The following is a 12,414-nucleotide window of genomic DNA, read 5'->3' as shown; positions in this document are numbered from 1 at the left end:
CCACGTAGATGATCTTCTAAGTAAATACGTAGGACCACGTAGATGATCTTCTAAGTAAATACGTAGGACCACGTAGATGATCTTCTAAGCAGATGATACTTGTGACCACGTAGAAGATACTTTCATCAACGAAGAATATATTTTGCAGAAACTGAGCAAAATATTACAAAAAGGTAAAATACCATCCTTATCAGCCTATAATCGTGCATGATGTAAAAGTATAGTATAACTTGATTAGTAGGAGAAAGTGATTATTTGAAAAATGACCCCATGAAAAAAGCACCAACCAGTCGGGCATGACACTGTGGAGATTTACTGACCCGACTGGATATTTACTAACCACGGGGTAGCGGGCCAGTGTCTGTTTCGCAGACTGTATGGGATTATTGCTTTTATACAGCGACGTGTATATTTCTTGAGATAGTGAGTGAGTTGTGTTTAACAATATTTTAACGTTATATCACGATGTGTCAGCTTAACACCACACGGAAGTCCGAAGTGCCGAGGGTCTCTGTTATGAACTCCATGGACACTGGTATGATACTGAAATATCTAGAAACAGAATCATGGTCAACCGGGATTCGAACCCACGATCATTAGTTTGTGTCTTACACTTGGGGCGCACGAAGCTCTACACAGCCAATATCCCATAATCTGTTTGTTTATTGTTTAACGTCGGCTTATCTGATGGCAGTTTGTAAATAATCGTGTCTGGACCAGACAATCTGGTGATTGGCATGATGGCTATCGATCTACGTATCTTGGATACAATTGTTTGTGTCAATCGCCTCCGACGATGGGTTACTGACGACGCTGTGGTGGGGTCTGTGGACATGAAGGTATCCTTTGAATAAAAAGTCTTTACGTAGCCATGTTGATAACGTTGCTCACCTAAAAGTAAATCTGGTTTGTAACTATTATTTTTTATTGGTGCGTCAGATCCAGGAGCCAAACAGACTGCGTAACTAATGGAAATCAATGGATACTGAGGCAGGAGGCGGTTTGCCGAAAGGCGAGTCCTGGTATCGCTTGCACAAACCGAACTTAGCGTTGCGATGATCGCAGCTCCAACAATCTAACAAACTCGTAAGGTGGTCGTAGTGCTAATATCGCTTTGTGCAGGTGGATCCTAGAATTGCCACAGCTTAAACTCTACCTGTAACCTCTCCTATCCGAGTCCTACCTGATGTCGTATTTGCCCTTGCTGCTGGTAAGGACGTCGAGGTCCCCATTGTCAACGAGGTAGTAGTTGCTTGCCACGACGTTTCTGTTGTAGAAACAACGCACTGTCACGTTGACGTCTCGAACGTGCGAGATGTGACCCGACACAGTGACATCCTGGGCAGTTATCTCGTTCACGTAGACGAAGTCATCACCGACCACCTTCAGATGACAAAGTGATTTTCATAGAAGTACGTGCAGTAATTCGTGGCAACATAAATTATCAAATATATAAATTATAAAATATTTATCCATGACATACGCTCATGACATAAAAAGACATGTCATACCCCTTTAGATATGCACATTAGGTAACCGAAAGTGGAACATTATTCATTATTTTGTATTTGGCAACGGCAGTTTGACCGCAGTTTGATTCAAAGGCTAAATAGCAGTGAATATATATCACAGAAATGACTGTATATTAAGTTAAAGGCTCTAAAAGCTAACAGCAACACTGTCAGTAACTGGAAACGACACAGTAGTATCAGTTGGTGTTATATTACAGACTTACTTTCATCCTGAATGTTAAACACCCGCCAGGTGGTGAAGGAAAAGTGATGGTTGTGAGTGCGTCTGTGGCTGTCACTCATCTTCATCTCTGTTTCACATTCTCCTAGTGGTGCAGTGAGAGTGATGGTAGTGGGCGTGTCTGTGGCAGTCACTCACCTTCATCTCTGTTTCACACTCTCCTAGTGGTGCAGTGAGAGTGATGGTAGTGGGCGTGTCTGTGGCAGTCACTCACCTTCATCTCTGTTTCACACTCTCCTAGTGGTGCAGTGAGAGTGATGGTAGTGGGCGTGTCTGTGGCAGTCACTCACCTTCATCTCTGTTTCACACTCTCCTAGTGGTGCAGTGAGAGTGATGGTAGTGGGCGTGTCTGTGGCAGTCACTCACCTTCATCTCTGTTTCACACTCTCCTAGTGGTGCAGTGAGAGTGATGGTAGTGGGCGTGTCTGTGGCAGTCCCTCACCTCCATGAGTGTACCACACCCTCCAAGTGGTACAGTGAAACTGATATTCGTGGGCGTGTCTGTGGCAGTCACTCACTTCCATATGATTGTGGCACACCCTCCAAGTGGTGAAGTAAGAGTGATCGTAGTAGAAGTAACTATCACTCACCTCCATGTGTGTGCCACATCCTCCAAGTGGTGCAGTGAGAGTGATCTTAGTGAGCGTGTCTGTGGCTCCACATGTGGGATCTCGTAATGTCAGGCTGTCGGCATGAAGACTTGGGAACTCTTTCTTGTCAAACTCCACAAACATATTCTGAGATGTACAGGTGATTTGCAAGCCCTGAGCTACAAAAGATGTCGCACATAACATAATTACATACACATATATTTATTGCATAAACTACCGTTGTCCAACTGTGTATTGTGGATAACGTAAAGCTGTGTTCCTTAATGAAAGGTTTCAGGGTTTACAGCAGATTCTGTACCTTGGAAATGTATCATTATATTTTAATCATTTATACATGACATGAAGAGCTATTGTTAGAAATCGCATTCTCGTGTACTTTGGTGCTGAATCACCACAAACAGTCACGAGGTTCTTGATCTTAAACTGTCACGGACGAATATTTGTTTGAATGTGTAAAGCAAACAGATCTGTGATGGAGTGTGTGAAACATGAACCTTTTTAGCAGCTTTGAAATCCATTATCCAACGACATGGCATTAAAAATCCTCATCCCATGAAATTATTCTTAAGCGTGCGAGTAACTTTAAGAATGGAGGTCGGGTGGTCAGGCTCGCTGACTTGGTTGACACATGTCATCGGTTCCCAATTGCGCAGATCGATGCTCATGTTGTTGGTCACTGCATTGTCTGGTCCAGACTCGATTATTTACAGACCGCCGCCATATAGATGGAATATTGCTGAGTGTGACATAAAACTAAACTCACTCACTCACTAAGAATGGAGGCGGTGTGCATCTGTGAATAATCTAATCCAACATCTGATTTATCCAATCCAAGATTTCTGTATTATCTTTTTCAACATTTCTGTATAATCTACACCAACATCTCTGTGTAATCATTTCATGTCATCCTTTCCACCATATACTAATAACTTATTGTTTATGTATACTGATCAGTTTTGAAAAGAATGAAATGTCATAAAAGTAAGTGTTGTATTTGTTTTGTTGTATTTAAAACATAACAAAAAATAAATAAATACAACAACAAAAACATAAAAAGAATAATTGTTTTTAAAAACCTACAAAACAGTTGTGTTTCTTTTGCTGTTCAGTATATATACATGTCATATGTATACACTCCGTGGTTATTTGACAGAAATGGACATTGCTTGATCTGCAAGCCTGCCATTTCCATTCATCCATTTATGTCTCAATTAAACCCAAAAGGAAGAAATACTGACAGCCTGAAGAAAGCCTTGAGGCTGAAAAGCGGCGGCTTCTAAATTATCTTTCTACCATCATCCAATATAGTGCCCACTTGTGCGAACAAAACAGTTTTTTTTATTGTTTTGAATTTTATTACAATTACATTACAAGTTATTTATTTATCTGTAACTTGCAACACTAATCATCTGCTTAAAATGATAAGAAGTGATAAGGAGTATAATTTGTATATTTTTGTATATTTGTAACTTTATTTATTACGTCAATCACACATTTTTATAAATGTTGTAAAATGAAATATACTGGCTAAATGTTGAAATGACTTGAGTTTTAATCCCTTACTTATCCCTTACTAATTCCTTTGTTGCACCATTAACTTTAATTAATTTCTTGACAATGAAACTGATAATATGAGAGGAAACCATCGTATGCCACTCGCGACAAGCTAACAATTACAAGAAAATGGTGATGTAATACACTGGAAGGCCTATCAATACACACCTTGCTCGCAGTAAACTCCCTGAAACCCTGTAGGACAGGAACAGATGACTGCATGGGTGTGGGGTATTTCCATACATGTACCCCCGTTTCTACATACATTATTTGTGCATGGAATGGAACAAGCCACATGCAGGTGGTCAGTGGTCCCGCAGTTGTGATCGCCCCAAGCTCGGTGCACGCAGTCTTGCAGCGCAGCTTCCTGTCCTGTACATTTAATGTCGTCCATTAAGAAATCCACAGGCCACGTGACCGAGGAAAACGTCGCATTGAGGGGTGAGTAGCCGAGCTGTCCACATGCGACAGCAGCGGCGTTGGCGGTGAAATCGTCGTCGCAAACTCCACCCCATCTGTAAAACAAGGTTATGAAATGTTTGTTATGCTTTTGTTTTTGCTGTTTGTTTAAAGACACACTCAAGGATATTCCACCTGTATGACGGTGGTCCATAAATAATTGAGTGTGGATCACACAGTCCAGTGATTAACATCATAATGATCGATTTACGGAAACCACTGACATGTGTCAACCAAGTCAGTGAGTCTGACCACCCGTTAGTCACTCTTACGACATTCTAACTCGCATCTTCTCGGTTCACTGAACTTCGACGTTTGTCAGCGAACAGAAATACCCACCTTTCATTATAGCACACCTCCAGCCTCCCTTCCCCCGACCTGGCACCGCCTACCAGTCGAATGTCCCCCGGGGTCTGGTTAGGAAGGAAAATAGTTTTCAACATGTCTTCATAATTATTCTTTTATTTTTTCCCTTGCTTTACATGTAAACGGTACAAGGATTTGTATCGAAACGTCGCAAACACGAAATGAAAAAAAGGTTCTTATGGTTCAAGTGTGTCAATGTAATTCTTTCATTTCCTCATACTCTTGGAAAACTAGATTTCACAAATCCAGGAAAGTGCAACGTGCCTTTCAACAGCCCTCAATACCTCCAAGAGCTCATCAGCATTTACAAGCCACCTGGACGTCTACGCTCCTCTGAACAGTTCCTCATGTCACAGTCAGTATCCACAAGCAAAACGGGCGATAGAGCCTTCTCCACTGTTGCACCTCAATTATGGAACACTTTGCCATCAGAACTGTGAATCCACTCTTAAAAGTGTGATCAAAACCCTTCTGTTCAGAACTGTTTACAATATTTAATCATTTTCCCATTCACTCAATTGACTCCTACACAACTACACTTGCGCCAGTGAGCAACTAGACAGATGGATACCAGGCGCTATACAAGTGCATTATTATCATTATTATTATTATGTTTTACAGATTAGGATAGACATGCAGTAGAGAAGGTTTGGGTGATCTTGGCACAGTCAGGCTGGTAAGGGCCCTAGCCCCCTCTACACGCAGCCCAGACAGGGAATGGGACTTCTCCCAGGAAACACTGTCTAGTCGAACCCACCAAGAACTTTCCGGAGAATATGAAGGCTCCCCAACACTGCAGCCTTCTGCATTACCCAGATTGTCAGAAGGGCTGTGCTCCTGGTGGAGAACCTGGGCACCTTTCTGATCTGGAGGTACCAAACCAAGGGAACTGAGAACAATGGGGAGCCTGACGACAGTGTACTTGGGATACAAGCGAAACATTTCAAAGGCAAGGTAAGAATATTTATCATGCTTTTCCTGAATCTTGCCAGTCATATCGCTGTCAAAAGGGATACAAAATTCAATCATATAAATAATTTCATTGGTTTTATCAAAAAGGACAAGATCAGGTTTGTTGGCTGGAATTCGTCTCAGGCTGTATATTGGCCTATGCCAAATAAGTTTGAAAGCATCATTTTCCAGGACGCCCCGGACATGTTCAGGGTCGTACCATGGATGGACCTCGGGGTCAAAGCCACAGGCATGGATAGAAGAAGATAGTAAACTCTAGGCAGACTTGGGAAAGGACTTCACCTGATTTACTCCCATCGCTGTACCGTCCAGCAGTACATTGCCATCAACAAAATCAACTTCAAATTTCAGATCGTGTCCAACAACCTCGGCACGCTTAAAATAGCTGTGGAATTCCTTGCTTTTATCGTGAGTCACCACGTGCATCACCAGAGGATCATCAGATAAATAAATATGTGTAAAAGTACACAATAAAATTCTGTCATGAAGAACTTCCACATGCATCAAACCCCAACCTCCTGAATTGATTGGCATGTATAAACGATTAAGAGAGGAACGAGGGTGGTGTGCTCTGTTATCAGACATGATCCTTCTGGCCAGGTGGTCAAGGCTTTGGATGTCTTGTTTTGTCCAATCAACTACTCCAAAGGAATAGGAGTAGGACAACAAAGGTATTGGTAGCTTTGACCTTGTTTCGTGCATTTAGCTCGGAGCTCCAGATTTTCTTTAAACGAGATTTATACTTGGCCAGAAGTTTATCTTGAATCTGGGCATTCTTGAGCTGTCTCGAGCTTGCATTCCACGATAGGTGTAGGCCTGATCTTCCACAAAATGCTCAATAACTCCTCCCCCTTGTAACTTGACAAACCCATCATTAGTTACCTTGCCACGTTTCAAGTGAAGAGTATTACATTTGTCGAGCCCGAAAGTCATGCCAATATCATTAGAGAAGGACTCGACAAGGAGAACCTGTTCTTTCAAATTGAAAGGCAAGGAGCTCGATGTCATCCATGTAGAGGGGATGAGTAAGTGGTGTTGGGGATCTGTGCTGAAGAGGTCCGGGATGGTAACCCTCCTCCCTATTGAGCAGAAAAATCAAGGGATTTAGAGACAGACAAAAAAGCAAAGGCCTGAAGGAGTCACCCTGAAATATTCCTCTTCTGACTGGAGTAGATTCCGAAGTCTGCACCTGCCCTTGTGAATACATCTCAAGTTGAGTCTACCAGCAACTCATTAAAGACTTGAGTAAATCAAGCAGTCGTTCAGGGAGATCAATACACTGAAGAGACTTCAGAATCCATTCGTGTGGGACAGAGTCATATGCTTTTTTGTAGTCAATTCAGCACGTGGACAGGTTGCGGTGATACATTTTAGCCTCCTCCAAAATCATTTTCTATAGAAGAAGTTGATCCTTGCACCCCTAACGTCCCTTTCTCGCTCCCTTCTGCTCTCTGTAAATTATCTCATTGGAAGAACAGTAGGATGACACAAGGTTCGTCAAACACCTTGTGAATGATTTGTATTGAGTATTTAGGCATGTGATAGGGCGGAAGTTTTTGGGATAGGTCAAGTCTTCTTTTTTGGGAAGGAGTATTGTGCGACCTTTGCAGAACCACGGTTCTGAAATTCTGAAATTCGTCTCAGGCTGTATATTGGCCTATTCCGAAGAAGTTTAAAAGGACCATTTTCCAGGATGCCCTGGACATGTTCAGGGTCGTACCATGGATGGACCTCGGGGTCAAAGCCACAGGCATGGCGGAGAAGATAGTAAAAGCAGCGAGCCTTGCCATCATGTCTTTCAAGATATGCTGTTTGTGCCAAGGAAGGGCATCCACTGACAAGGTGTTGGACAGTCTCTGTGAATTCCTTGAGAGGACGACATTTCATGTTCGCATTTGTATTAAGAATCACATTTTGACGATTGCGAGTGGGAAGTGACTGGTCCTGAGCTGCAAAAAGGAAGCCCTCAGTTTCACATTTGAGACCAGCCGACGTCATCCAAGCGATGGAGTCGGTTGGATTGCTGTTCTGTTCCACACACTGCATGTACAAACGATGCAATGGCGTCTCAGACAGCTTCTCCATAAAGGACCGATTCTGGTTTTATTTTTGTTATTATTTACTCTTTAAACTCCATGATATAAAATGCGAGTGAATGTGTTGTTTTACTTCTTGCATGGGTGAATGACATTTTTAGGAATCCTGATAAAATGTTGTCTGAAATGCGCGATGTGATTGCTGGTGTGTATGTCGGTTTGAATTCAACTAATTTATTTACTTGTATATGTATCTGTATTAAATTACTGGTTTCGGTTATTTTTGTTTCGTTGTTGTATTACGCCAGACTCAGCAACAGTCCAGCTATATAACGTCTGTCTGTAAGTAATCCAATCTGGACCAGACAATCCGGAGATTGTGTCGAGCCAATGTGAAGACTTGTGTGAACCATTTCAGCAGCCCTGACCCACCCAGTTAGAAGTAGTGTTGTTATTATAACTTTAGCAACATAAGTGGTAGACAGAACTGTATATGCAGCTAGTTTGGGTAATTAGATTGGTTGCATTTGCACATGAAGAATTAGTTTAGTATGGGTATTGGGGTTACTAACGGGGAGGAATAAAGTTTTGAAAAAGAACTCTTCTTCTGTTGTGGTTACTTTGGTATGTAACTACATACACGAAATAGTTTCATACGACACTTCTAATTAAAATCTATTCTTGTTGCCGTATTGAAGATGAATTTTGAACGTTTGTGAAAGGATTAGTTGCTTTTCCTTTCAAACAAATGTCACACTGCATACCATAGTCAGTTTGTTTTCAGAAACGTGTACTTACGAGGGGATGTCAATAAGTTTTGAGCCTTGAGCATTTTTCATACCCAGATGTCACAGCCTATGGTACGACATTGAACCTTGGGGTGTAGCTGATGTGATATATAAGTTTTGGTATCCTACTCTCAGAAGTTATTGAACAGCTCACATTGACAGAAAGAGACCCCCTCACGGCAGTGAAAATGAATAAAATTGAGTATAGAGCAGTAATTAAGTTTTTAGTTCTTGAAGGAAACTCGGCGAAGAACATTGAAGAAAGGCTTTAACCAGTTTATGGGAAGTCTTCCCCTTCATCTGCTACCATCAAACGATGGGTCAATTAATTTAAGCATGGTAGAGACAGTCTTGAAGATTACCCCAGTCCAGGTCGCCCAACAACAAGCACTAGTCAGGACAACATTGACAGAGTGCATAGACTTGTGCTGCACTCCACGAGTTAGAGGAGACCACAGGCATTTCACACGGATCCATCGAGACAATTCTTCATGAACATCTCGTCATGTCTAAGGTGTGCGCAAGATGGGGGCCAAGAATGCTTACAGATGAAATGAAGCAAACAAGGGCCACCACAAGCAACTCCATGCTAACCAGATACAACAAGAATCCAGAAGATTTTCACTTTAGGCTAGTAACCTGTGATGAAACCTGGATCCACCTATATGATCCTGAGAGCAAACAAGAATCCATTGAATGGAAAGATGTCACTTCTCCCAGGACCAAAAAGTTCAAAGCTTCCAGATCGGTGCAGAAGGTAATGGCGACAGTCCTCTGGGATAGCAAAGGCGTCATCGACAGAGATTACTTACCAAAAGGAAGAACAATGAATGGGGAATATTACGCTAACTTGTTGAGGCAAGTGCGACAGTCAATCAAGGAGAAGCGCCGGGGCAAGATCAGACGTGGTATTCTTCTACATCAAGACAATGCTCCAGTACACACCTCTCGCGGTGCAGCCGCTGCTGTCCAGGAATGCGAGTACGAAATCTTGCCGCATGCCCCCCTACTCTCCAGACCTGGCACCAAGTGATTACCATCTGTTCCCAAATCTCAAGAAACACTTGCGTGGTCGTAGATTTCAGGATGATAATGAGCTTATTGCTGCTACTGAGGCTTGGTTTGAGGACCAAAATGGCGCCTTCTACAGAGATGGCATCAGCACCTGGCAGAAAAGATGGAACAAGTGTCTTGACTCACAAGTGGACTATGTTGAAAAATAAATGTGGTTCACACCAATATTTTGTGTTTTTCTATGCAAGGCTCAAAACTTATTGAAATCCCCTCGTAAAAGAACATCATTCGGCAATTTTCTATGTTTTTTCAGCTTCGAAGTTAAGGGACCAGGATTATCTGACGAATCTTGATGATTCACCCCCAGCATATTCATCAGTAGATTTACAGTTGTTTGCATCACGGCTGCCAAGCCAAAAAAAAAAATTCGTCTGACCCTTCTGTTTTTCCGTTCCCATGCTTCTCTTCATTTCCACTTCCACGCACTACCCTCAATCTACAGACAGGTTGGGACATGTTTGCCCATGCTCAAAAGACATTCCAAATAAAAAAGAAACAGTAATTTCTTGGAATAACAACTTGATCACGCGAAGTGTAATGATGAGGTCAGGGGAATATCAGTGTAACTTGATCGAAATTTTACTAAACGTATTGGAACTTTTTCTGCGTCCAAGTGGACGTGTTAATGTTTGTTTCGTTGCTGTTTCATGCGTTTTAACTTTTATGCCCATGGAGCACAGGAAGTTGCATCCCGCAAAATCCCTGCCCTTGATGTTTGTTTATGTTCCCGAGGGATCAGTGTTAATTTTCAATTGTTCGAAGCACTGGTATGAGATCATAGTCATTGCTGGATTTTGCAGACGACAATTAGAACAGATTTAGAGCTTTCCCTTCCTTCGATTTGCATTTGCAAAACACTGATAATTTCTGCACACCATACGTAATTCGAGTGCTATTCATGATACAAAATTACGATAACGAAGTATCAAATGAGTTTGACAACCCCACCAGTGTACACAGAAATGTTACTAGCTTGTAAGCGGGGTACATTGAAAATAATAGAAGAGCCCTCTAAAAACGACATTTATGCGTGAGGTAAGATAATGCTGGATCATCCATCCATCAGCTATCTATTCATTCATTCATTCATTTTGTGACAAAGCAAAATAATAGAACGACCCACTGTAAATGACATTTATGTGTGACGTAAGATGATGCTTGATCTACCATCCACCCATCCATCCATCCATCCATCCATCCATCCATCCATCCATCTTGTGAAAAGCGAACAACTACAATAACAGAATGCTGACGTAATTCACTGGAAAGTACATGCCTTCCTCGTAGTCAACTCCCTGAAACGCAATAGGACAGTAATAATTGAATGTATGGGTGTTGGGTATTTCCATACATGTAACTCTGGTTCTACATACATGATCTGTGCATGGACTAAAACAAGCCACATGGAGGTGCTCAGTGGTCCCGCAGTTGTGAGTGCCCCAGGCACTGTGTACGCAGTCTTGGAGCGCAGCTTCTTGTCCTGTACAATTGACGTCGTCCAATAAAAAATCTACTGACCACGTGACCGAGGAAAATGTTGCATTATGGGATGAGTAGCCGAGCTGTCGACACGTGACAGCAGCGGCGTTGGCTGTGAAATCGTCGTCGCAAACTCCACCCCATCTGTAAAACAAGGTTATGAAATGTTTGTTATGCAGTTTTGTTTGTTTGTTTAAAGACACACGCAACAATATTCCACCTATATGGTGGCGGTCTGTAAATAATTGAGTGTGAATCACACGATCCAGTGATTGATATCATTATAATCGACCTATGCAATCGACATATGACACGTGTCAACCAAGTCAGTGAGTCTGACCACCCGTTAGTCACCTCTTACAACAAGCATGAGTTGCTGAAGACCAATTCTAATCTGCATCTTCACGGTTCACTGAACATCGACGTATATCAGACAACAGTAATACCCACATTCCATTGTAGCACACCTCCAGCCTCCCCTCCCCTGACCAGGCACCGTCCACCAGTTGAATATCCCCCGGGGTCTGGTTAGGAAGGAAAATATATCTCAACATGTCCATAATAATAATTCTTTCATTTCTTCGAGTGGCATTTAAAAGTCTTGCTTAACAAAGGTACTCGAATCTGTAACGAAACGTTGTACTCACAAAATAAAAAATGTTCTTATGCTTTCAGTTTGTCAGTATAATACTTTCATTTCCTCATACTCTTGGATAAAACTAGTTTTCACAAATCCGACAGATTGCACCATGCGTTTGAACTATTAAAACTCCTTGATGTAAGATGCGAGTGAAAGTGTTGGTTTACTTCTTGCATGGGTAACCTTTTTAGGAATCCTGATTATATATTGTCTGAATATTGCAATGTATTGGTTGGTTTGTATGTCGGTTCCAAGTCTAACTTATTTATTTACTTGTATACGTATCTATATTAAATTACTGGTTTCCGTTATTTTTGTTTCGTTGTTGTAGAACACCATACTCAGCAATAGTCCAGATATATAACGTCTGTCTGTAAATAATCCAGTCTCGACCAGACGATCCAGTGATCAAGTTCGTGAGCATCGATATACGCAATTCGAATGTGATGACTTGTGTCAACAATATCAGCAGCCCTGACCACTCAGTACCGTTAGTCGCATCTTACAACAAGCGTTCGTTGCTGAAGGCCATTTCTTATCTGACTCTGCTCGGGTACAGTCATATTAGCCAATCGTCACCACTCGCCTCTTTCCGTAACATTCAAGAAGGTATACGGCTTGTCCCGGAATAGCACGAGTTGGCCTTGAATATATGATTCTCTCAAATTTCTACGACGCAATGT

The 12,414-nt window shown here is 41.9% G+C and overlaps 1 protein-coding gene across 2 annotated transcripts in view; it reads right to left on the bottom strand.

The window, feature by feature from the left end:
- Nucleotides 1-12,414, bottom strand: part of LOC137296947 (deleted in malignant brain tumors 1 protein-like) — a 76,984-nt gene that overhangs the window by 3,117 nt on the left and 61,453 nt on the right. For both annotated transcript variants that reach the window (XM_067828864.1, XM_067828863.1), the window contains 6 exons: nt 11,542-11,615; nt 10,986-11,235; nt 4,716-4,789; nt 4,086-4,432; nt 2,343-2,521; nt 1,184-1,383 (listed from right to left, as the gene is read on the bottom strand). In XM_067828864.1, coding sequence (XP_067684965.1) covers nt 1,184-1,383; nt 2,343-2,521; nt 4,086-4,432; nt 4,716-4,789; nt 10,986-11,235; nt 11,542-11,615 — 1,124 coding nt within the window. The remainder of the gene's footprint in view (nt 1-1,183; nt 1,384-2,342; nt 2,522-4,085; nt 4,433-4,715; nt 4,790-10,985; nt 11,236-11,541; nt 11,616-12,414) is intronic.

The sequence above is a fragment of the Haliotis asinina genome, chromosome 9 (assembly GCF_037392515.1).
Source record: "Haliotis asinina isolate JCU_RB_2024 chromosome 9, JCU_Hal_asi_v2, whole genome shotgun sequence".
NCBI lineage: Eukaryota > Metazoa > Mollusca > Gastropoda > Lepetellida > Haliotidae > Haliotis > Haliotis asinina.
This window is presented reverse-complemented; position numbering and strand designations above follow the sequence as displayed.